The 25,276-nt window shown below is 50.4% G+C and overlaps 1 protein-coding gene across 1 annotated transcript in view; it reads right to left on the reverse strand.

Moving 5' to 3' along the window:
* Positions 1 to 9,909: 9,909 nt before the first annotated feature.
* PADI2 (peptidyl arginine deiminase 2) overlaps positions 9,910 to 25,276 on the reverse strand; it is a 43,223-nt gene continuing 27,856 nt past the window's right edge. The window contains exons 7-16 of the mRNA XM_065872347.1: positions 23,629 to 23,807; positions 21,633 to 21,736; positions 20,532 to 20,643; positions 19,887 to 19,994; positions 17,636 to 17,787; positions 15,598 to 15,742; positions 14,743 to 14,836; positions 12,968 to 13,053; positions 10,815 to 10,943; positions 9,910 to 10,143 (exon numbers count right to left, since the gene is read on the reverse strand). Coding sequence (XP_065728419.1) covers positions 9,910 to 10,143; positions 10,815 to 10,943; positions 12,968 to 13,053; positions 14,743 to 14,836; positions 15,598 to 15,742; positions 17,636 to 17,787; positions 19,887 to 19,994; positions 20,532 to 20,643; positions 21,633 to 21,736; positions 23,629 to 23,807 — 1,343 coding nt within the window. The remainder of the gene's footprint in view (positions 10,144 to 10,814; positions 10,944 to 12,967; positions 13,054 to 14,742; positions 14,837 to 15,597; positions 15,743 to 17,635; positions 17,788 to 19,886; positions 19,995 to 20,531; positions 20,644 to 21,632; positions 21,737 to 23,628; positions 23,808 to 25,276) is intronic.

The following is a 25,276-nucleotide window of genomic DNA, read 5'->3' on the forward strand; positions in this document are numbered from 1 at the left end:
CTCCCCACCACCCCGAGCCCCGCCAGGAGGACTTCTTAGAGGGACCACACAGGACAAAGGGGGCTCACCTCCGAGCCGTGGCCCGTGCCGCGGCTCACAGGTGGCCGTGAAGCTCAGAGAAGCTGGAGTCGGCTCCGAGGGGAGGGCCTGAGAGGAGTTCGGAGACAGCCCGGACGAGAATCCCAAACCGCAGACAAAAGGCTCTCAAAAACAATATGGCTCTCCCTGGGAGTTTGTAAGTTTCAGCTGTCCTGGTCTGGAAGCTCCCAATTTCGAAAAATGAAAAAAATTAAAACGGGGACTGCCCTCCAAATTACAAAAATTCTTCCAGAGGCAACCCAGTGGTGCCCACGGCGGCCTCCGGAATGTGCGTTTCTCTATAAATATAGGCCTCGGGCTCCCGGCAGTTTAAGATTACAGCAGCCCAGGGAAGAGGGAAACCAAATACTTGTTGGTGCCCACTCGGCAAGCCCGGGGCCGCCAGAGCGCGCAGCTGCCTCCCACACGCCGGGCTGGAGAAGGGCTGCGTGGACACGTGGAGCGCGGAGGCCGGCGCGCTGGGGGCGAGGGCGGCAGGCGCGGGGCTGCCACGCTGCGCGGCGGGTAGGCAGGTGGAGGCGCGTGAACACGGGCGCCCGAGAGGCTCACCGTTGCACCAACGGACGGGGACCGATGGACGCCTAGGTGCGGCGGCAGCGGGCAGGCCGGAAGCGTGCAAAAGTGACTGCCCCGCGGGTCCTAGGAGGAGGATTCGCTCTTTTCTTTCTTTCTTTCTTTTCTTTTAAGATTTAAAAAAAAAATATTTATTTAATTTATTTATTTTTGGCTGTGGTGGGTCTTCGTAGCTGCGCGCAGTCTTCTCTAGTTGCAGCGCGTGGGCTTCTCATTGCGGTGGCTTCTCTTGTTGTGGAGCATGGGCTCTAGGCACATGGGCTTCAGTAGTTGTGGGTCGCAGGCTCAGTAGTTGTGGCGCACGGGCTTAGTTGCTCCGCGGCGTGTGGGATCCTTCCGGACCAGGGCTCGAACCTGTGTCCCTTTCATTGGCAGGCGGATTCTTAACCACTGCACCACCAGGGAAGTCCCTGGTGGATTTTAAAGCGTTTTGGGTTTTTTTTTTTTTTTAAATCCTTTTCTCTTTTTTTTTCTTCAGGCTGCTAGGCCCGAAAGCGGTGGAGGCTGCAGCGACCCGGGGCGGAGAGAGGACAGCCATTTATTACGTGACCTTCAGCAAGTTACTTAACCTCTCTGTGCCTTAGTTTCCTATTGTGTAAAATGGGGGGGAAAAAAATCATAGTCACCTCACAGGGAGGAGGAGAAAATGAATTAGTATCTGTAAGGAGCTATCAATTTTCAACTGGTGGTGGGAGGCCCAGCTGGGGGGAGAAAAAAGGTAAAAGAGAACTGTGAATTATTAGGAGAAAGAGATTATGCTAATCAGGATGGAAAGACTTCAGCATAAATAGATGCCAAGGGTTTCAGGCAGCTTTAAAAACTTATTTAAAAGTACATATGTAATTAAATTCTCACTGTGTAAAAATTTCAAGCAACACAGATAAATTTTAAATCCCCTCAGTCACGCTTCTTTTCCCAGAGGTGATTACTATTGTCAGTTTCATGGGATTGCTCCCATACCTTTTTCTTTGCGTGTGTATACACATGTATGTGTCTACGGAAATCCATGGCTTTGCTTTTTTATATATCAACTGCTCTGTCTTGGAGCTCTTTCCATGTCAGTACACATAGATCTATTTCATCTTACATGCTACAAAATATATAAATGGGATGTACCATGGTTTGATCATTCCTCAGGTAGTTTCTTTTTTTAAAAAATTTTATGTTATGTGTATTTTAAAAAAATATTTTATTTATTTACTTATTTATTTAGTTGCGGCAGGCGGGCTCCTTAGTTGTGGCATGCGAACTCTTAGTTGCACATGCATGTGGGATCTAGTTCCCTGGCCAGGGACCAAATCTGGGCCCTCTGTATTGGGAGCATGGAGCCGTAACCACTGCGCCACCAGGGAAATCCCTCCTCAGGTAGTTTCTTAATAGCAACAAAGGAATATACGTTACTGTCCTCTTTCTAAAATACAGGATTGGTCATGTGACTGCAGCAGCCCCAAACCTTCAGGGGGTTCCCATTGCTCAAAACCTAGTATTTCCAATATGACTTCAGTCTATATCTTTGCCATTCCCTATACTCACCACTTCTCAAGCTTGTCATATACTTACACCCCTCTGTGTCCTTGCTCAGCTCGGCAGCCTTTCTTCCCTTCTCTGCCCAGTCGTGCGTTCCTGCGTTCATTCAACAGTCTAGCCCAGATGAACACCAAGGCCACCCTTGGTCACTCTCCTGGCTGGAAATAATTGTGTGTGTGTGTGTGTGTGCGCACGCGAGTACGTATGATTCCACAGCTTTTGTGCCTTATTCATTCCCCCATTCAGCAAATATTTATCAAGTGTCTATTCCGTCTGTTTGCCTCTTTGTTCTCCTGTCTCCCTGACTCTCTCAGTTCCTTGAGGGATGAGATCATGTCTCAGACACAGGGTTTTCAGGGAGAAGCGACATCCTGGTTTGCTCAGCATGGTCCCAGTTTTCATCTGTTAAACTGGTAGAATTATTAGTAGTGCCCCCTTTCATTCTGGTTTAGATGAAAAATTATATGATCACTCCAGTTTCACACACAATAGATGCTTACAGTAATATTAACAAAAAAGAATGAATGGGTGGAATGAATGACTATAATTTACATTTCATGGTTGTGAGATGCCATCTGACTCGGAGAGGAAGACTTGAGAGCGTATTCTGTATTATGTAGAAGTTATTTCACTTTGGGCTCTATTGCCTTTGAAGGGTTTACAGGAATCCTATAATCTCCAGACACTTGCTTGCAGGTAGCAGGTGCTCTCGTTATAAGATTCGAAATAGTTCATCTAGTATGCTAAAAAATGACAAGTGCAAAGGCAGCATTTATGAAGAAAAGAATGATGACTCATTGAACTTCGGTTAGAAAGCTGTTCCTGAGGTGAGGTAGTCAAGAGCAGGGGTTCAGCGGGCGAGCTCTGGAATCAGACCACTTGGGTACAACAAATCCAGGTTCTGCTGCTTCCTGCTGTGTAAACTGGAGCAAGTCACTTCCTCTCTGAGCCTCAGTTTCCTCATCTATAAAGTGGGGATAATTCTCACAGCTTTGTTGTGAGAATTAGATGAGATGATGAATGTAAACTGTTAGGCTGAACTCTATGAAATCATCCCTATTTGACCCTTGTGACCTTTAAAAATGGCATTTCATATAGTTCAACCTGGCAGGTGCCTGACAGGTAGTCAGTGTTTGAGAAATGGTGGCTATTATTACCTCATCTGATTGGGCTATTTCTGCTTCCATTGCCTAGCTGAAGAGGCGTTTCATTGTTTTATTCAAAACACATTTGCTGAGCACTGTCTATGTGCCAGGAACTGCCATCGGGAGGAAAACAAAGCAGTCCTTTTAAAGGTGTCTTTTAACACTTCAGTGGCAGAGAAGCTTATGAGTAGGGCCCTAGAATGCCAGTCAGAGACTGTCCTTAAAGGGTCATCATGGGGTTTACCCGTGACTGTGATAAACTGGGCCTTAGCTTGCAGACCGTGAGGGGCTGAGGCAAAAGCAAACTGAACTGGGTAGTTTGCTTAGAGACTAGCTAGAGACCAGGCCTTTGCTTTCTCAGAAGTCAGGGCTGAACCGGAGCCCAGCTGGCTGGGGGGTGAGGCATAGGTAAAAAACCAGATTGCCACATCAGCCAGGCTTGAGGCAAGGCTGCAGAACTGAGCTCTCTACCTGGACATGTCTTTTTCTTGTTGTCCGGCTAGAGGAAAGATTCCACGTGCTGCCATTTGGTGTCACCACACTGTATTGAGTTACCAATAACATTGCCGTCAGTCCCCTGGAGCTGATGCCACTTGGGCAAGGATCCCGGAGAAGTCCCACTGGGCAGGCAGAGTTCATCCCTGGCTGCTCTTTTGTTTAGGGGGGGAGGGATCCCACTCCCACAGGCGTTTGGCTATGTCAGGGTCTGGATCAGATCCTATCTGGAACGAAGGGGCTGAGATAATGGGGACCCCAACTCCCCTCACCTGGGGACCAAAGACATCTTACATTAACATGCAGAATCAAGTTGTATCCCGGGGAATGATGAGGGGAAAGAGGCTAGAGGTGAGGGAATTATGTTTTCCCTTTCCATGGGGCTGGTGGGGATTCGCTTCCTAAAGTGGGCAGAGGGGACTTGGCCAAAGGCACTCCCCTTGCCAAGAGAGAGGCCAGTCCTGGTAATGTGGCAGCAGCCACGGTTCAGGCAAGAGGACCTTCTGAAGGGACAAGGCTCTGTACACCAGGGCCAGGGAGGGCCGATGTCTATCTTCTGTCTCTCTCTCTGGTATTATAACAATCAACTTTTAGGAATTCCCTGGCAGTCCAGTGGATAGGACTCTGCACTTTCACTGCTGCGAGCGCGGGTTCGATCGCTGGTCGGGGAACTAAGATCCCGCAAGCTATGTGGTACAGCCAAAATCAAAAACAAAAGAACCCACAGTCAACTTTCGTTAGCATTGCAGTTGGCCTAGCTGGATTCTGGGGATTTAAGGAATGTGCCTATTTCTATAACTGGGACTCAGCCTGGTAGAGAGGATTCTACAACTGCGCCTTCCAATATGATCCGCTTGTGGCTATCGAACACTTAAAATGTGGCTAGTCTTAAGAGAGATGTGATATAAGTATAAAACATATACCAGCTTTCAAAGACTTACTACCAAAGAAGAGAACGTGAAATATTTCATTAATATTTCAAAATTTTGGTTACCTGTCAAAATGATAATTTGGATATACTGCAATAAAGAAGACATTATTAAATTAACTTCACCTGTTTTTCACTTTTTAAAATGTGGCTACCAGGAAATTTAAAATTACATATGGGGCTTGCATTGTATTTCTTTTCTTTTTTTTTTTTTTTTTTTTTTTTTTAATTTTTTTTTTTAGATGTTGGGGGTAGGAGTTTATTAATTAATTAATTTATTTTTGCTGTGTTGGGTCTTCGTTTCTGTGCGAGGGCTTTCTCTAGTTGTGGCAAGCGGGGGCCACTCTTCATCGCGGTGCGCGGGCCTCTTACTATCGCTGCCTCTCTTGCGGAGCACAGGCTCCAGACGCGCAAGCTCAGTAGTTGTGGCTCATGGGCCTAGTTGCTCCGCAGCATGTGGGATCCTCCCAGACCAGGGCTCAAACCAGTGTCCCCTGCATTAGCAGGCAGATCCTCAACCACTGCGCCACCAGGGAAGCCCTCTTTTCTTTTTTTTAAGGGGATGGGGAGCTCTCTGGGAACTCTTGTTTTGTTTTATAAATTTATTTATTTATTTTTGGCTGCATTGGGTCTTCATTGCTGCGCGCGGGCTTTCTCTAGTTGCGGCAAGCCGGGACTACTCTTCATTGCGGTGCGCTGGCTTCTCATTCTGGTGGCTTCTCTTATTGCGGAGCATGGGCTCTAGGCGCATGGGCTTCAGTAGTTGTGGCACACGGGCTCAGTAGTTGCGGCTTGCGGGCTCTAGAGCGCAGGCTCAGTGGTTGTGGCTCACGGGCTTTGTTGCTCCGTGGCATGTGGCATCTTCCTGGACCAGGGCTTGAACCCGTGTCCCCTGCATTGGCGGGCAGATTCTTAACCACTGTGCCACCAGGGAAGCCCCTTGCATTGTATTTCTATTGGAAGGTGCTGTTCTAGACGTCTCAGGGTGACTTTCAGCAATCCTGAGGTGAGTGAGTGGCCAAGATGTGAAAACACCAGCAGGATGGGTTTAACACACCAGCATCCCTTGGGGAGTCTCAGAAATAGGTGCATCAGGAAAACCCCATAGAAGATTGGCTTGGGCCACATTAGTTGGGTATAAAAGGGAAGAATGACCTCAGAGGGCTGGACCCATGGGCTAAGTCCAGGAATAAGCGAACTAGTGATTTTCATTTTGCAGTGGCCTTTGTAAATGGCTGCGTCAGAACATCTGTCAAGAAACCCAAGATGGGGCTGAGGGGTAAGAACCCCCCAGGTGCATTCCAAAGTGCTTGGAAGTGGCTTCTAGGTGTAGCAACCAATTAGGTGGTTCTATTTTAGAGCCTCGGGGGTTTGTTCACAAAGACCCTGTTAGATCGTGGCTATGTTGTATGGATTTTATACCATGGGTCAAATCATAAATACCCACGTGCAACAATTCCATATTACGAGAACATGATATTACTCAGAGCAGTGGACACAGTCAGTGCTCTGTCCAGATCCTTTTCTGGCCCATTCCCCAGCTCTTGTGACTCTGCTGCTAGAAACTACAGCTGTGGAGAATTCCCTGGTGGTCCAGTGGTTAGGACTCTGCGCTATCACTGTTGCCAAGGGCGCGGGTTCAATCTTTGATCAGGGAACTAAGATCCTGCAAGCCACACGGTGTGGCAAAAAACAAAACAAAACAAAACTACAGCTGCATGATTGTCCATAGGCTACGGGTGCCCCCCTTGCCTGTTCAGAGAGCCAAAGTCCCCATAGCTAATGACCGACTCGTGTAGGTACACGAAACTCGGCCTCCAGATGGAACAACTGAGCTGCCACTTATGCTCTAGAGCTCTCCTGTGACCAGGCTGAGGCTACATCTGAAATCACACTCTTGGCTTCTTCCCGTTCCTGGCCCTGCTCCCTCCACTCCCTTCCTGGTTTCTCCTGGAGGCTCTTCCTTAATAAGTCACTTGTTCCCAAATGCTCACCTCGGGGTCTGCTTTTGGGGAGCCCCACCAGAAACACTGTCAGACTTTACTGTGGGTGTTGGTCTTGACCTTGGCTGGTGGCCATTTAATACACACCTACTGAATGCGTGTGGGAGTCCAAACCCTTGAGGTACCCTTGCTGAGAGCCCTGACCCTGTGTGCAGAGGGGCAGGGGCTGGAGGACCAGGAGAGGGCCCGCGTATGGCCTGCCTCCTTCCAGGCCGTGGCCGTGAAGCAACCATGAACATCACACCAACAGCCACATGACTTCCCATCTGACCATTTATTTTCTTGCTGTTTATTCAGGTTCTTCCCCAAACGTCTTTTGATCTCCAGCATGGCCTCTCGTCCAGAAAAAGCTGAAACTGTGCCCCACTTGTTGCCATCTTCATGATACCTCCTGCTCTCTTATACAAAGTATTTCAAAATAAAGATTGAAACAGGAACTTAGCTGAGTTTTGCAACACAGAAGTGTATTCTAGGTCTACATTTATAGAAAGTGGTGGGTGGGGAAGACTGATGAGCCCGGGGGGACTGGGGGAGATGTCCGTGCCAAGGGTAGTCACATGAGTGGGCAAGCAAGATGGGAATGAGTGAGTCCTCGGGGCTCCAGAATCATCAGAAGTTACTGACTTATTGATGGGGAGAGCCTTAGAAAAATCTAGAAACACACACTGTCTCCACCTGGGAAGCACTCACTTCCCTTTAAGGCAGACTAGAAAAAAATGAAAGAAAGCCCCAAAACCCATATTAACCAAACACACGCACACACACACACACACACACACACACACACACACACACACACCCCCCACACACCCCAAAGTCTAAGTCTCCAGATAAACATCCACAAATAGGCACTTGGTGTCTTCAGCTCTGGGGTTGGAGAGATCTGGGGCTTTGGCCCCCAAAGGCAGGAGCCACTGTCCCCAAAGGGGGGTACAACAGTTTCTGAAGGCTCTGGGGTCTGATCTGTTAGGTGGTACTGGCCCAGCTGGATGGGAAGGAGGCCTGTTTAAAGAAGACCCAACCCCCTCATTTCACTGAGATAGTGACTTGCTGGAAGCTCTGTGTCCTGTACATTTCCTGAATATAGCGAATTGGTATTTCTAAAGAGCACATCCCTGAAAGGGCAAATGCTGGCCGTTTAAGTGTGGGCATCTCAGGTTGGGAACTGACCGGCTCCATGAGGCAGGGGCCAGATGCAGTTTGCTACTAAGCACTGTGTCCTCGGGGCCCACCACTGCGCCTGGCACTTAAGGAGGCATACAATATACGTTTGCTGAATGAGTGAATAATCCAAGAAGAAAATCCCATTCTCTAAGAATACAAATTTACAACATTTTCATTGGTTATATATCAGTTCCTCTCTAACCCTCAAAGTGGAATTATAATTCACTTCTTCTCCTGAATCAGCTGCCCTTAAAGGAATATTTTTTAGCTGAAACTGAGTCTTTTCAGTTGGAGCCAGAGAATGAATCTGATTATGTCCAAATGAGAAGGTCTTCAGCAAATGCACTGAGAAACTTCAATGGGATAATCAATCCGTCTCTAAGGCCAGCAGCTGGCCCAGAACTGGCTGTTCAGGCTGGAGGTTAGGACAGGGTCTTTATGTGTTGGATCTGAGGTCTGGAGAGGAGAGGCAGGTCTTTCATTGTGTCCTGGGGGAAGGTCTGAGCCTGGCTGGTGGGGAAGAAGTCCTTGTCTAGCTGTCTTGAGAGACGGCATTGGAATAGGAAGTGGAGGCTGTGAGAAGAGGGAGGTTAGGAACTGGCAAGAGAATCAAGGACCCAGCAAGAGAAGATGGATATGGCTCACCCTGGAGCATCTTGATACAGTGAACTCTCAGGCCACAAGGATGCTGGTGTGGGGAGCAGCCCCCAAGCATCTGGGAGAGCCTGGGTCCATGAGAAAGAAGAAGCATAAGAATCTTGTAAACAGGGAAGGCTGCTCTGATAAAATCCACTTCCAGGGAAGGTTGTAAGCTCAATTACTGGACCCTCAGGGAGTCTAAGTCTAAGGAGGCTAGCCAACGGTGTCTGCACGGCAGAGGGAAAGCCAAGGGGATTTGACCGAGGCTGTTAAGGAACGAATAATTGGGGGTGTCCAGGTGGCCAAGGGAGGTGAATTTCAAAGGATGATGACAGTTCAAGGTACATCTGGGGTTCCAGAATCCCTTTCCATACCATCTACCTTGACCCACAAGGCATGGCTACAGGGACAACTGGTCATCCCAGAACCTCCTTCCCTTCTCCCCTCATTCAGTTTTGGACAAGAGACTAAAGATTCTTTGGGGAAGGGTTTGGGTAAAGTGGTTTTTGTTTTGTTTTGTTTTTCACGTCAGGGCTATACAGACACTGGCCAAATGTCCAGCTATTTTCGGGAAGGACAGCGTGGAGGCTCAGGGGGTGACTTCGTGGACCCTGAGGCCCTTCTGAGGGAAGGCAAGGCACAGATATCTCAAATCCCCTCCCCGCGTCTGGAGGACGCGGCCTCCAGTCCACGTCAGGCAGGGGGATTCTCTGGGGGTGTGAAGAGTCTGGAGAACTCAAGGAAGGAGGGAGGTGCCCAGGCCCCTGTAGTGTGAACCCTGACAGTCAGATTTTCTCCTTCTTCTAATACAAGTGCCTGACTCAGCTTTGATTGCTAACATCCACTTCAAACATGGCGATCTTGAGTAAACACGTTGCCAGCCACACAACTAGATGAAGAGCCAGGCCGCCTCCCCCAACCGAGGCTTCTTTCTTTTAGAGATCTTGATTGCTTTTGATAACTGACCATTTGGGCCACCTGCCTTTTTCCTCTTTCCTCGCTTTAAATTCCCACTCTTATGCTTTAAATTCACCAATAAAGAGTGAGCCCTCGAAATCCTAGGCCCTCACCCTCAACTTCCGTAAAAGCAGAACCCCAGTTCCGTGGGTTCTCTCTCTCTCTCCCCATGACCTCACTGTGTGGCCCCAGGTGTGCCAGTTATTTCCAGGTCCGATAAGTAAAAAAAAAAAGAAAAGTAATAAACGTTTCCCCCCAAGTTTCCTCATAGTTATTGCTGAAGCGCATTTTGCAATCATAATAAAAACCACAAGGGTTGGTCCAGCCTCAACACTGGTTGTTGATGGGCTGTGACAGGCACACAACAGCCCCCTGCAGGTCAGGGTACCATGTGCCACCACTTGAAGGTGAAGGGCTTCCTGCGTACGTTGGTGCCGCAGTGCACCTCCCCCAGAAATTTGTGGTAGGCGGAGATGTCATCCACGAAGTTGCAGCAGAGGCCCAGGGGCTCCAGCAGGGAGCGCACATGTGTCTCCAGGCAGCACACCTCCTCAACCTGGGGCCCAAATGGCTTGGGGATGCCCAGGTCCTTGCTGAGCACAATCATGTTCACCTGCAACAAGGAAGCGGGGGGCCACAGCTCCGTTTAGTGAGCACCTACTATGCCCCGCCCTGTTCTAAGCTCACTGAACCCTCCCAACAACCCTATGAAGTAGGATTGTGATTATCCCCATTTTACAGATGAGGAAACTGAGGCTCGGGGGGGCTAAGCAACTCATACATGGCAGAGCTGAGTGGAAAACGAGGCAACCCGCTCCTGTATTATGTGTATGTCCGTGCATGTGCATGCGGCTATATATGTACGCATCAGCGTGTGCATTGCATGCATGCGTGTATGTGTGTTTTCATGTGTGTACATGTGTGTATATATGTAGCTATGTGTGTGTGTATGTGTGTTCTAACCTCCTTCTATCACATAGAAGACTCTGCTCTATGATAACAAGAATCCCTCCTGTCTATAAAGACCTTTTTAATTTACAAGACACTCTCCAATCTGTTAAAGGATCGCCCAGGACCCCAGGGGGCAGCTAGAATAAGGATATCACCCCAGAAGGGAATGAGGCCCAGAGAGGGCGAGTGCCTGGGGTGGGTGGGAGGCCACACAGCAACTCAGCCGGGACTGGGACCCGGGCCTCCTGATTGGACAGCCTCAGCCGAGGGGTCCCTCTCGATCTGGCTGCCCCTGACTGGCCTGGATGAGGTTTGGGGTCCAGAGTGCCTCACCATGTTTGGGAAGAAGGCTCTGGCCTGGCGGTCCTCGTCCATCTTGAAGAGGGCAGGCAGGTCGATGATGTCCTGCTCCGTCAGCCCCAGCTCCTTCTTGAGGATGTCGCGGTTCCAGTCCAGGCAGCGCTGGGCGACGGGGAAGAAGGGAGGGCAGGCGAGTGAGGGGACACCCCTGCCACCTTTGTCAACCTCACCCCTGCCTGCAGGGCACCCGGCACTCCAGGGAGAGTGTCAACCTCACCCCGGCACTCCAGCACGCGCCGACCTCTCTGGTGCCCCTCCCACCAGTAATGGTAGTAATAAAGAGAACGAGAGAGAAGATTACAGAAATAATACTAGAAAATCACAGAAGTAACACTAGTGAGGGCTCATTTACTGAGCACCACCTACTACAAGCCAGACCCTGTGCTAAGCTCTTGCTATGCAGCATCTCATTGAATCCTTAGGCTGTCCCGTGTGGTGAGAATAACAGTGACAATGATTTTGATTAATAATAATTAAAACCAATATGTACAAGAACCCTAAGTGTACTGTTCTAAGTGCTTTACATACATTACTTATTTAAGCCTCAACCTCATGAGGTAGACACTATTATTAGCCCCTTATTAGAGACTCTACCCAAAATGTAGAGTCCTTAGTGAGTTGCCCAAGGTCCAACTGCCAAAACGAGGGGCCATGGTTTGACCTCAGATCTACTCAATGCCAAAAAATGTCCACGGAGGGGAGTTACAATAAAGTCAACTTTCAAACAGCCAGTGAGGCATTATGTGAACTGTGGGAAACTCTGCAGTTGCTTCTACAGCCTCCACTCCACCCCTCCCCCTGAAATGTAGCAGCCCGTTATTGGGTTGGGTTGACTACATCCTCCCCTCCTGGTGACAGCTAATTAGTGGACCCTTGCCCCTGCCTCTTTGCTCCAGTGATTGGTTCAAGGATGGGCAATAAACCAGGATTAAGGGAATCAGCATATGGAATTCCCCTGGCTACAATAATTGGTTCAGGTTGGCACAGTCAGAGTGAAATGCAAAGCTTTTGTTTAATTGTTGGGGGCACAGACCTCCCTCTTTGTGGATGGTGTGCTGGATGGATGTGAGACCTTGAACTGTTGCAGCTATCCTCCTGTCATGAGGGCACCTGCAGAGCCCAAGAAGTGCAGAGAAGTGGAGCTGGAGCCCTGATCAACCTGTGCCTGAAATCCATCCCACTGCTGGGCTTCCTACTCACATGAGTCAATTCAGCCATTTTAAAAAACCAGTTTGAGTTTTTAAATTTAAACTTGATACTCTAAATGTGCCCATGCAGGGCTTCCTCGGTGGCACAGTGGTTGAGAATCCACCTACCAATTCAGGGGACATGGGTTCGAGCCCTGGTCCGGGAAGATCCCCCATGCCACGGAGCAACTAAGCCCGTGCGCCACAACTACTGAGCCTGAGTGCCACAGCTACTGAAGCCCGTGCACCTAGAGCCCGTGCTCTGCAACGAGAGAAGCCACCGCAGTGAGAAGCCCACGCACCACAACGAAGAGTAGCCCCTGCTCGCCGCAGCTAGAGAAAGCCCGCACGCAGCAACGAAGACCCAACGCAGCTAAATAAATAAGTAAATAAATAAATAAATATGCCCATGCAAATAAAGAGAGATCTAATTCAACTAAATATGACCCTTTTGACTGGTATCTACTTCTGGATACAATCTTTGAGATTTAGGGACTCCAAAGGTGGGATTCATCCATAGATAGAAAACTTCAGGGATCTCTGATCCCCTAAAACAAATAAAAATTCATGGCCTGTGTTTACACATGAAATTTTCTGGAGAGCAGGTCTGTAGTTGTCATCATATTTTAATGAGTGTGGGTCTCCCCCAAATGCTGTGGGCTCTAGCCTTACAGAGCCCTTGGCTCTTTAGTACTGCCTGATACACCTTCCTTCCCAGGTCTCCTATCTGCTTCTAGCCTCCACTGACCTGCTTTGTCACCCCATTCAGCCTCCACTTTAGAGGCGTAAACCAGGAAGGCTGGACCGAATGCTTATTGAGGTCCTTCCCTCTGTCATGTGCCCTGAACCCTTGGCCATTCCCTATGGAAGCCCCGAGGATGTGACAGGTGCCATTGGTCATAGCCTTGTCCCTCCCACAGGCCCCTGCCTCGCCCTCACCTGGAAGTACTGGTTCTCCTGCACGAGGCTCTCGTTGGACAGAATCTTGTTGATGGTGATTCGCTTGCTGCTCATCCCGCCCAAGCCTGTGGGGGTCAGAGGACAGGGGACAGTCTAGCTTTAGGTGTCCAGCCTGGGCGCTCCCCTTTGCCAAGGCCCCCAGCTTCTGGGCTAACTCTTAGGATGAGGGAGAGGGGCTGGGACAGGCTGGGGCACAGGAGGGCAACCCCAGGGGTAACTCCTTTCCCCAGGGTTGGCCATGTCACCTGGGCCAGGGAAGGGATGGCAGCTGTCTTGCTCTCTCTCTGGCCAGAGGGTAGGGTGGCACAAGAAGCCTGCTTCTAAGGATGAGCAGCAGACCAGAGGGAGTGTGGCAGAAGCAGGATGCCAAGGGGTGTCACCCTTCCTGTCTTCCAGACCTGCCTCATGCTTGGCCCTTGTCCTGGTCTATGCCTGCATCTGCCTCCTATTCCATCAGGATGGCCCACGTGGCTTCTGGCTTGATTAGTGATACCTAATGCTCATGGAGCGCCTGCTATGTGGCAGGTAGTCTTCTAGATATTTACATGGATTAACTCAATAATCCTCCCCACATTTCTATAAGGTAGCTTCCAGCATTAAGGATGAAGAAATGGAGGCACAGAGAAGTTACAGGACTCGTCCAAGGTCTTACAGCTAGTGGCAGAGCCCGTAAGCAGACCAGGCAGTCTGATTCCAGAGCCTAAGCTATTAATTCTTTTTTTCCCTGCCCGATGCTGGTCCGCTGTGCTTCCTAGTCCTGTAGGTTGTTAGTGGCAAAGAGATCGGTGCCGTTGCACCCTGTACCTGAGCTGTCCCCACACCATCCCTTGGACCTATTTGTACAAAGATAATAGTTCCTATATCCTTATGGGTAGCTTTGAGGGGTTAATAGAGAAAGAAGCCTCCAGAAAGTCAAGACTCATGCCTGCCAATCTAAAAAAAATTTCCTATCGGTGGGAATTAAAAAATGACGGTGGTCTTAAGTTGGTCTTGTCCATCCCAGACACCAGTCACTATCAGGAACACTGCCTTTCGACATGGAGGGTGGTAATGTATGTAAGTATCAACCGGCCTTAGGGGTGCAGACTTTTGGGAGCAGGTGGATTAGAGACGCCAACCTGAAAGGTGTCAAAAGGGAATGTAGGAAGAGCACATAGGAAATTGTCATGGCCTCTCTAACCTGGCTCACCGTCTGTGCCCCATCAGCTTTGTCTCTTTCCATGATTAGTTTAAGAGCAAAGCTCATCCCAGTCTGTCTATCCCAGTTATGTGGACGTTAAATTAAGCAGATGATTTCTCACTCCGGGACTCACAGTGATGATGTCTGACTGTGCGTCACGTTTGTCGACTCCCACTTTTCTTCCCACCCCTCAAGTGCATTATGTATATTCTTTTCTACCTCCCTTTCGAAAACACAAGCTCCTTGAACACAGATTGCGTGTCAATTTTGAACCATTTAACTCTCCTTGGGGTCTGGTGCCATTTGAAGTATACACTAGGTCCCGAAGAAGCACTAGGCACTGCTGGTGGTCATAAGGGGCAGCGGGCAGCTCGATGGTCCCGTTGGCCACAGCGAGGGTCACAGAGGCCAGGGCTGCTTCCCACCACGGTGACCTCACAGCCCCAGAGCGGGCCGGATGTCCAGGAAGTGGAGCTGGGTGTTCAGGGACAAGGCACTCATCTGCCCTGTCCTCCCAAGGGTCTCTCTGGGGGCTCAGCTCCCTGCTCCCTGCCAAGGCCCTGAGGGCACTCACCTTTGAACATGATGGCCTCCCCATGGCCCTCCTTCTGCTTCTCTCGGAAGAGCTTGTAGCAGGCCGAGGTGCTGGCCATAAGCATCCGGAATTCCTGTGAGAGACCATTCAGAGGGCCAGTGTCAGCAGAGAGGAGGTGGCCAAGAAACGTGAAGAAGCCCCCGCTCTCAGCCCCTGGGGTCCCACCTGCATATCGTCTCAAGCCACTCTCTGCCGAGCAAAGGCCCCCTGGCAGGGTTTTCTCTATTTCAGAGGAATATTTCTCACCCTTCCTGCTATAGAAACTCCTCCACCTCAGCAACGCCATCGAGTCAAAGCTCAGAGTCAAAGGTGACCTTGGACAGAGAGGAAGAGCTTCTCCAAGTGGCCAAGAGGCCAGGCCATTTGCACCAAATTTCCAGGGTTTGAAGTTGCAGCTGTTTCTTTTCACTTCTTGGGAAATGAAAGAACCCCTTTCCAGAGCCCCAAGCCCATACCCCATTGCTCTCTAGAGCATTATGGCCAGTACAGTGGCCACCAGCCCTGTGGGATTATTGGACACTTGACTTGTGGCTGGTCTGACTTGAGATGTGCTAAGAGTAAAATACACACCTGATTCTGAACACTTATATAAAAAAGAATGTAAAATCTCTCATGAATAATTTTTATAATGACTACATGCTGAGGCGCTAATATTTTGGATTTATTGGGTTAAACATTTACCTGCCACAGCAACAACGTGCAAACCAGCTTCAGCCTACTTCCTTCTTCCTCTCTGCGGTTGTCTTCCTCTAGATACCCCTCTCTGTTGACAAGAGCTGGTAGTACAGGGGTTCTGCACTATCCTATTCACTCCAGTCTCAGGGGCCAGCTCACCTTTGTGCCTGGGATGGGGACGAATGTCATGAACTCATCTACATGGCCCACGGTCAGCCAGTCCGAGTAGAGCTCCACGGGTGCCTGCACCTGCTGGGCCTGCAGGAAGTCCCTCACCACCTTGGTCATCCTCCGACCACCAGACCTGGGGTGGGGTTGGGGAGGAGACAGTTCTTCAGAAGGTTGCCCACTGTGCCTGTCTCACCAGAGGGTCTGCAGGAGGAGTTCAGACTCTAGAATCTAGCCTGGACCCAGAATAGCATTGGCGGAAAAGTCATGGGAAGGAGCCTGAGTTGCAGAGACCCTGGCACAGGCAGAAAGGTGTTTGAGCCCAAGGGGAAAAAGGAGGAGTTAGCTGTAGCCATGGTCTGTGTGAAGAGCATAGAGCCCATTCTTTGGCCACTGAGGGTGTCAGTAGGTGTAAGAAGCCAGCTTCTCTGCTCAGGGATTCCTCATGGACTGCTGGAGGGGGCTAGGACACAGGCATGATTCCAAAATCTTCCCTAGCCTATGTAACTCTTCACTGTTAACTTCTCAACTTCAATCATTTCAAGTGACACCTCTTCCAGGAAGCCCTTCCTGACTTCCACACTCCCTGAGGTCTTCAATCTCCCCATTACCCTTATACTATAACCGCCAAACCTCACAGTGGTCAACAAATGCCTCTGTGATCTGGCCCCTGCCTGTCCCTCCTACCTCATCTTCCTCCCTTTCTCCTTGTTCTGTTTGCTCTAGCCACATGCTAAACTTGTTACCAAGGTTTTGTCCTTTCTGTTCCTTCTATCTGAAATGCTCCTTCCCTTTGATCTTCCCATGGCTGCTTCCTTCTCATCATCTGAGCCTCAATTCCAAAGTCACTTCCTCAAAACCACAAAAGCCAAAGTGCCCCTGCCTCATCACTCTTTATCATGTACCCTATTTTATCTTCTTCACTGCACCTATTAGCACTCAGAAGTATCTTATTTATTTGCTTAATTCCATGTTTATTGTCTATACTGCCTCCATCCTTAATGGAAAACTTCCTGAGAGCTGGGACTTTGTCTCTTTTGCTCACTGCTGTCTCCCTGAAGCCCAGAACAATACCTGGCACAGAGAAGACTCTCAATAGATATTTGTCTCTAAGAAGACCCCCCGTGATCTCCCCTAAGGGGGTTAGGGACCCCTCCTTGGGTTTCTCTGACTCTGTATCATTCTATCACTGTACACACCCTCTGTTTCATGTCTGTGATCTCCACCATCTCCTGGAAGGTGGGGGCTGGGCTTCATGTTTAGAACCCCATGTCTGACATAGGGCTTGGTGCTTGGCTGGTGCCTGGGAAATACCTGCTGAATGGATGAGTGACTGTTGAGTGGAGGGAGAAGGAGGGCAGGGTGAGCAAATGGTCACTGTCTGTGTCAGTGGCCTGCTGCAGAAGATAGAGAATCCCATGTGGCTTATAGGGACTTGGTGCCCAAATCCTGGCTGGTCCCACATGTGCAGGTTCCTGGCAGCCCTTTTGTGAAGTGAGGACCCACAGTACTCACTCTCTCCCCAGCAACTGCTCTAAGGAAGACTCTGCCTTCTCATCGACTGGTGGGTGACCTGGGGAGGGAGTGAAGGTGTTGCTGACAGGCCAGGGAGCCAGGGACTCAGGCTTTGGGGCAGAGCCATGTCTTCTCATGTGTCTTTTGTGAATGGGCACCCCCGAGGATTTGTTGGTGTGTTCCCACTGATCCTCTTTCGGTACTTCTTCTCTGAACTCCTTCATCCCTTCCCCACTTTCTTTATAATCCCATTATATTCCCTCCCATTTTGGGAAGAGAGTTATTTATTTAGTTTTGTATTAGGTCCTAATTCATACTAAGATGTAAAGGCTAACTTGGTTTTCTTTCCAAGAGTGTCTGTATCTTGTCAGAGAGTCATGGGAGAGGTTAATTCTCCCAGCCAATCCCTCCATGTATGAGCAACCCAGTCTGCTCCTAAAGGGAAACAATAACTCCCCCTGCCCCCCCCCCCCCCCCCCCCCACTGCCCGCAGGCCCACCCTGGCTTCTCTTACAGAGGAAAGCTGCTCCCGATGAGGATCCGGCCCAGGGGGTATGTCTTGCCATTCACGGTCACTGGCGGACTGACCTCTAGGTTCCCAAAGGAATCAAGGCTGGTGACAGGCTCAAAGAGGGGCTCCCGGGTCACGTAGCCAAAATCTGGGCCCTGGGCAAGAGACACCGTTGTTAGTCTCTTGCGGCCAGGAGCCCTTAGCCCCAACCCAGCCACCCTCTGATGACCACTTTTCACTACCTTTGGTCTGGCTCTGTGAGCACTTAGCTACTAGGGGGGTCACCCATGCTCTTCTTATTCCCACTGATGAGCAGGACCCTGGCATGGGGAGGCTGAGTTTGTGAGTATGTCAGTATGAGTGCGAGAATGAATGTGAATATACGAGTGTCTGTGTGTGTGTATACATCTGGGTCTCTGGGTGTGCCTCTATTTCTTAAACACAGAGACATATTGGTGATTTCTGGTTTGGTCCTCATTTTGTGCTATTGACATCCCCACTCATCTCTTAATGTGAGTAAGAAATGGACCTTTGCTGTTGTCAGCTATTGATATGGGGGCTGTTTGTTACTGCAGTCTTACCAAGTGAAAGCTGACCAATACATGCAGGAATGGCAAATATGTAACATATATACCATCCCAACCCATTCCCAGCTAACCCTATTTATTCATATTTATATCTGGAGCCCAGATATAGCCTCAGAATCCTTCTTAGCACAGAGCCCCAACAGACTGCAGTTACATGACATAACCCCAGTGACGCACCCTGAATTTTAAGTTTCCTTTCATGATTTTTTGGTAAAAAAGTAGGGATCTTGCTTGGGAGCTTGCACTGGGGCTGGAACTAAGCTTGTCTGACACAAATCCTTGCTAATAAAGACCAAAGAGTGAGAAGATGTGGCTTATCCTGGCCCAGCTTAGAGGCTCAGGAGACAGCTGTGCCCAGTAGGGTGAATGGCTGCAGCTTAGTGCTTTCTGGCCTATGAGCCCCAGATGGCAAGGTGAGACTCGCCAGAGGCTGGGGCAGCTGGGGCTTTACAGCCTCACATGGGCAGGCAGGCATGCAGCACAAAGTTGGGCTTGGCCCAGGCCTCCAGGAATAATGCAGTCTGGGGGCCTTGGTACTAGGCCAGCCTGGAACACTGAAGGCAGGTGGTGACCTGGGAAGAAAGAGTAAGAGAAGGATCTGAGAGGCCTTGGTTCTCCTGCCTGCTGGCTGGTTTGACTATCCCTCATGTTAGAGGAAGTGGACAGTCCTCACCGAGGACAGTGTCCAGGGCTGTGGAATGAGAACCAGAACAGCAGCTAATAATAGTCATTGTATCAGGAGCAGCACGGACGCCTTATATAATGCTTCCAATCTTCACAATAAGCCTGTGAGATGGATACTGTTTCTATCCCCATTTTACAGATGAGCAAACTGAGGCTTGAGGAGGTTAAGGTGTTTGCCCAAGGTCACATTGCTGCTAAGGGGTGGAACTGGGGCTCAAGGCCAGATCTGTCTGGCATTCCAGAGCTTTGTGCTCACACCACTGGCTGTGCCATCTCCCTGTGATGAAGGGACTAGGTTAGTGAATGTTCTCAAGAAGCAGGTGTGGACCTGGCAAAGGGTTGCCTCTGAGCAGCCCTGATGTCTCACAGGAGGCTGCCCTGTGTGTGACCTTGGCAAAGCCACCTGATCTACCCAGTCTCTGTTTTGTGTTCTGTTCAAGCCTCCCCCTGCCTGTTCAGGGTGGAAGGTGAGGACAAAGACGACTAATTTTGGTTCTGTCCTCATTCAGTTGGTTGTTGAGGGCATAAAAGGAGAGTGGTAATGACCTCTAGAATCGAGGGTGGGGGTCAGATTGCTTTTTAAAAAACTCATGAACTGAAAAAAATCACAGATTTAATGAGCTTTGAAGTTGGAACCATGCTTTTCAACAATTGCTTAACTATAATTTTCCTCTCTGAAACTTATTTTGCTGTAAGTTGGAGGTGGGGCAGTGTCAGGAGTCAGGCCTCTGTCTCCCATAGCTCTCATTTCCCATGAGAGGACTCTCCACGTTTTGGAAAAGCATCAGTTATCAGAGCAGGAAAGGATGTTAGAGATTACTATCCCAATTTACGCATTTTGCAGATGAGAAGATGGAGGCAACAGACGAATTTGCAGTAAACTGATTTGCCAGGGGTGCCCAAGGCCTCCCGACCACTCTGTCCTGTAAGAGTCCCAGGATTGTGCCCTCCCTCATCCCCCAAGGTGGTCCTCAGCATCTCACCAGGAGCTGCTTCACTGGGAAATCCTTCAGGTTTCCATCTCTGGGGGAGTCCAGAACCACAGGGAAGCCTTTGTGGGGGGCCTCGATGTAGCCAAACTCGATTTCATCCTGTGGGGACACCGGGAAGAGCTATCAGACGAGCCCAGGGGGCCACCAGCGAATACTAGCCAGCCTCCCCAATTCTCCCAAGCACGTGATGGCAGTGGTTTCTTACATTTCCCTCCTTAGATAGTCTCTGCGCACCCCCAGCATGTTTGTATTCATACTGACCCCATTTTAAAAAACATAACTGGTAACATCTATACACATTTTCCTGCAAGTAATACCTTAACTGGAAGTGCATTCTTTATTTATAGATTGGCTTCTTTTTAGCTGATGTATATAGTACTCCACAGAAAGGCTGTCCAATCATATGGTCACCCCCTTGCCCCGTGGATGGACATTTAGGTTGTTTTACAGTCTTCTGCTACCCTAAGAAGCTGCAGTGAATTACCCTGTACATTTCTGTCCCTGTGTACACGTGCATGTGTGATCTGAGGACAGAATTTGCATACGTGGAGCAGTTGGGCGCCAGGGCATTGACATTAAGCTACCTCTTCTTGCCTGAGCCCTGGACCACATCCTTCCCAGCTTGGAGTTCCTTACCTGGATCCAGCGATCTCCCCGGTTCATGTATTGGAAGCAGACCTTCAGTTCACAGTTGGTTTTCTCAACCAGGTTCTTCACCTCTTTCAGGAACAAGTAATTGTCCTTCATGCTGAGAAGTGTAGGAAGAGGGGGAGGCCAAGAGGGAGGGTGAGGAGGGATGAGGGCCAGCCCACTGAGGTGGCAACAGCAGATGGCATCTCTGGGCTGTGCTGGGCAGATGAGGCCACATCTGTGTTCAAAGGCACCTTTGCAAAGGCTACTGGAGTCAAGGGCCAAGCAAACTCATCCTCTCATGCAGTGTTTACCAAAGTCATGAACAAACAAAACGAGGAGGGGAATTCTCACCCTCACCTGCCCCAAAGCCTTACATCTCTGACTCCCCAGATTTCCAAGGAAGAGCTATGCCTAGTATGGAGGCAGAGGATGGGTCCAGGACAGCAGGGGTGTGTGACCAGGTGGTGTGGCCAGTATCATCTGCAGGCACTTCTTTCCCCTGCTGTAGCTGTCTAGCACATAATAGATGCTCAGTTAAAGAATTGCTGGATGAATAAGATGAGTTGAATATCCATTGTAGAGAAAGGTTCCTGACTACATGGTATGGGCCAAGAAGATATGGGAAAGAAATGCCAGCTATTACTATTATTTTTTTTTTTTGCGGTACGTGGGCCTCTCACTGTTGTGGACTCTCCCCCTGCAGAGCACAGGCTCCGGACGCGCAGGCCCAGCGGCCACGGCTCATGGGCCCAGCCGCTCCGAGGCATGTGGGATCCTCCCAGACCGGGGCACGAACCCGTATCCCCTGCATTGGCAGGCGGACTCCCAACCACTGCGCCACCAGGGAAGCCCGCTAGCTATTATTTTTTAGAGCACAAAAACTCTGTGCCAGGACCTTGGATGAATACTTTACCTGCTTCATCTCACTTAATCATCACAGTGACTCTGTGATGTGAGCGTCTCAGAGAAGCAGAGGCACAGAGAGGCCAAGTGAGTTGCTCAAGGTCACACAGCTGGTAAGTAACAGAGCATGATCTGAACTCAGGTCTATCTGCCCCTGAAGCCCCAGCTTTAGCCACTCTCTGCGCTGTGCCTAACGCTTACCAGCACACAAACACCGACAAAGGAGGCAGCGTGTTGGGGGTCATGATCCACGGAGCAATCCGGAACGTCACGGTGTCCGTGAAGATGGGTGTCAGGGGGATCTCCTGGGCGTGGGAGAGAAGAGGAGGGGATCAAAAAGTCTTGTCAGGGTGCTTTTCACTCCTGCCTAACAAAGTAGGCGAAACCAATAACAGTAGTACCTCAGGGAGCGCTTACGGTGTGCCAGGTCCTATTTGTATATGTGAGATTTCATTTCTGCCTTACAATAACCCCAGAGGGTAGATAGTATTATAATCCTTGTTTTATAGATGGGGAAACCAAGTCACATAGCTGTCCAAGGTCACATGGTTAGTAAGTGGTAGAGCCTGTATATAAGCCCGGGCAGTCTGGCTGCCGAGCCCGTACTCTCAACCACTGTCTGACCTCGCTGCATCAAAGTTCTCTTCCTGAAATTGGCTCACATGATGGCTGAACCAGCCCCGGCCTTCCTCTGTTTTTGCTCTGGGCACCTTGCCCTTTTCTATATGTGAGTGTTATAATGTTATTGGGGGAAATTTTGATATGTCCACATTGCTCTTTAAGGAAAGGTTCGGGAAGCTTGCCTGCAACTTGAAGGAAGATGAGATGATTCCTTTGCATGGCTGGCTTTGGAAAGCTACAGGAAACCGGGCCCCTGCCCTTGGTGGGGAGGATGGAGGTGGCCTTTCCTGTATGGGTCTGCCTTTTAAAAAAATTATTTATTTATTTTTATTTATTTATTTTTGGCCACACTGCATGGCATGCAGGATCTCAGTTCCCTGACCAGGGATCGAACCTGTGCACCCTGCAGTGGAAGCACAGAGCCCTAACCACTGGACCTCCAGGGAAGTCCCCCGGGGTCTGCATTTTGAGTGTCCGCTGGAGGGGGCCACTCTGAGAGACCCTGATGGCCAGGTTGCTCCAGGCACTGGGGGAGCAGGAGAAGCCCTCTCCCCACCCCCTCCTGTTAGCTCTGCTTTTCTTGCCTTTCCCTTTTCCCAACGACTTGAGGCTGCTTTGTGAATGAGATCTCACAAGCTTGTATGCTCACAGCCACCCTGGGAAGCAGCAATATTTGTCATTTCTGTTTTCCAGATGGGGCAACTAAGGCATAGGGAGTAAATTCACTTGCCCAGTGCCTCATGGGCTCAAACCTGGGCCATCTGACTCCAGAGCCCATAAATTCTAAGCCCTGGACCACGGGCTCATAAATCTAAGCGAGACCTAGCTTCACCTTTGGCAGAGCCCGTGGCCTCCTGCCTCAAAGCGGTCCGGGGATGAAACTGGGGAGCAAACCCTGTGTCTGAGAGGGCAACCAGGTCCCTCCCTATATCTGAACGAAGCTGGGTGGGCCTGAGGGGTAGGGGTCTGGGGCTGCAGTTTTTGATGAGAGGTCCTTGTGGGCAGGACACATCCTAGGCTGGGGGGTGGGGGGCTTCTCCTCGGGAGGGGAAGGTGCTCTCCTTCTCGTCCAGTTTCCCAAAACCAAGAGCAAAGGTGGGTGAGATGTCTGGCCACAGGGAGGAGACACGGCCTGCGATTGGGATTTGGGGTTCGGCCTGTGGTCAGAGTTGGTAGAACCCACAGCTAGGGTGTGGGACCAGGCAGGGAGGGAAGGCACATGTGTGTGGCCTACTTTGCTTCTTGCGCTAACCATTGGCACTCTGTGCCTCAGAACTAGGCCCGCTCTCTGCAGGGAGGAGGACAGACCAGGGACAGGCATGAGGTAAGAGAAAATCACCTGGAGAGAATCCGGGGGAGTAGATACAGTAAGGAGGAACCCCCAGAGCATAGCTCAGAGGACGCTGGCAGACACGTGTGGATGGTGGGGCATCCGGGTCTCCAAGCCTGGACCCCCTCCCCTTGGAGCTTTGAGGGGAGTAGAGCATACTGGGGACCCCCCTGGGAGTGGCCATCTAGAAGGAGCCCCACCTGGCCCACAGGGCAGCCCCTCCTGGTAGAGGCCCGGAGCCCTCACCTCAGCCATATACTCCAGCAGGCTGACGTGGATGGAGACCAGGCCCGAGAAGCCCTCGTCGGGAAAACGCAGGCCTTCTACAAAGAACAGCAGCTCGGCAGAGCCGCCCGTGTACTTGACCACGTGGTAGAGCTTCCGGCGGCCCAGGATGTGGATATAACGCTGGCCGAAAAACGGGTCTGGAGGGAGAAGGACCAAGGTCAGGCCCCACCCACAACCGTCCGTGGGGCGGGGTCACTGATGGGGGACGCGATGGAAGAGTAACCTGTCCTCTAGACACAGAGAGAAAAGCACGAGCAGAAAATGCCACCAGAAGGGCCGTGGCCTGGTCATCTTCCCAGCACTGCAGGGCCCCAGCCATGTGGCACTCAGCCAGACACCCTTCCTGGCTTCTGGCTTCCTTGCCTATAAAGTGAGCTAACTCTCCCAGGAAGGGGACACGAAATGATAGCAGCTGAGGACCGGGCAGCCAGTGATGTCAAGGAAGGGAATTATTGTTCCCATTTTACAGAGGAGGAAACAGTCCCAGAAATAAGAAATGGCTTGTCTGGAGTCACATAGCCAGTCACATAGCCAGTAAGTGGCTGAGCTGGGACTCAAATCCCTGTCTAGTTCTGAACCCTGACCTCTCCTCTCCTTTATATAAATAAAACACCAAAGTGTCCATTTGTGCCCCAAATTCTCCTCCATATAATGCAAGCCACATTGGTGTGTGGGTCTCTGGCTGCACGTTTTTGTGGCTGGTTTCTCCCACGCTCCTGCCCCACTGAAACCACCCAGCTCTTCACAGCGCTGTTCCCTCTGCTTGGAAGAGTTATCTCCCTCCTTCTTTCAGGCCTTCTGGGAATCACAGCCAGATCCCCCAGAGACCAAGCCAGGGGCTCTGTCTGGAGTTTCCGCAGCCCCCGTCCTTCCCCATCACAGCCTTTAAATGGACATGATCTCAGTGTTGGCTCTGAGAGACTGTCACCTGCATGGGGGCTGAGACAGGCCCGGTCCAGGGCAGGTTGTATTTAAAAATATCTACTGAATGAATCAATGGCTCCCATACCACTCCCCATGGGAGAATTTTCAGGCCAATTTAGAGCACATGTGTTGAATTACTACTCTGTGACCACATGGACACGGACCTCTGGGGGACACAGAGATGGGCAAGATGCAGCCCCTCTGTCTAGGAGCAGTGCTCAGCTGATGATAAGATGGCACAGATGTGGGAAGCGTCATAGTAGAGCTACCGGGTGAGAGAGCCTGTGGGGTTACTGGGGTGAGGAGGACAGGGGAAGGGAGGCGGGGTGGGAGGCGTTTGAGCAGAGAAAGGCAGCCTTTGAGATGCCCCTGAGGGCGGCAGAGGTGGGGTGCAGTGAGGAGAGGAGATACTTGCATTGCCCAAGGCATGGAGGTAGGACCCTATGCAGTTCCAGAAGGAGTTTCTTTATGCCCTGCAGAGCTGGAAGGGCAGAATCAGGCTCAGCTTAGTACTGTTGTCAACAACAATGGGTATGATTATTGACCAGTCACCTGAGGGCTAGAGCATGTAACTAGAACAGTCCTGGCATGAATAGGGCCCTTGATTAAAACTTGCAAAATGAACGGAGGAACCAGCAAAGCCCAGGCTCAGGATGGTTCCTCACGTAGGACAATGTGCTCA

This window comes from Phocoena phocoena, chromosome 1 (genome assembly GCF_963924675.1).
Source record: "Phocoena phocoena chromosome 1, mPhoPho1.1, whole genome shotgun sequence".
Classification (NCBI taxonomy): domain Eukaryota; kingdom Metazoa; phylum Chordata; class Mammalia; order Artiodactyla; family Phocoenidae; genus Phocoena; species Phocoena phocoena.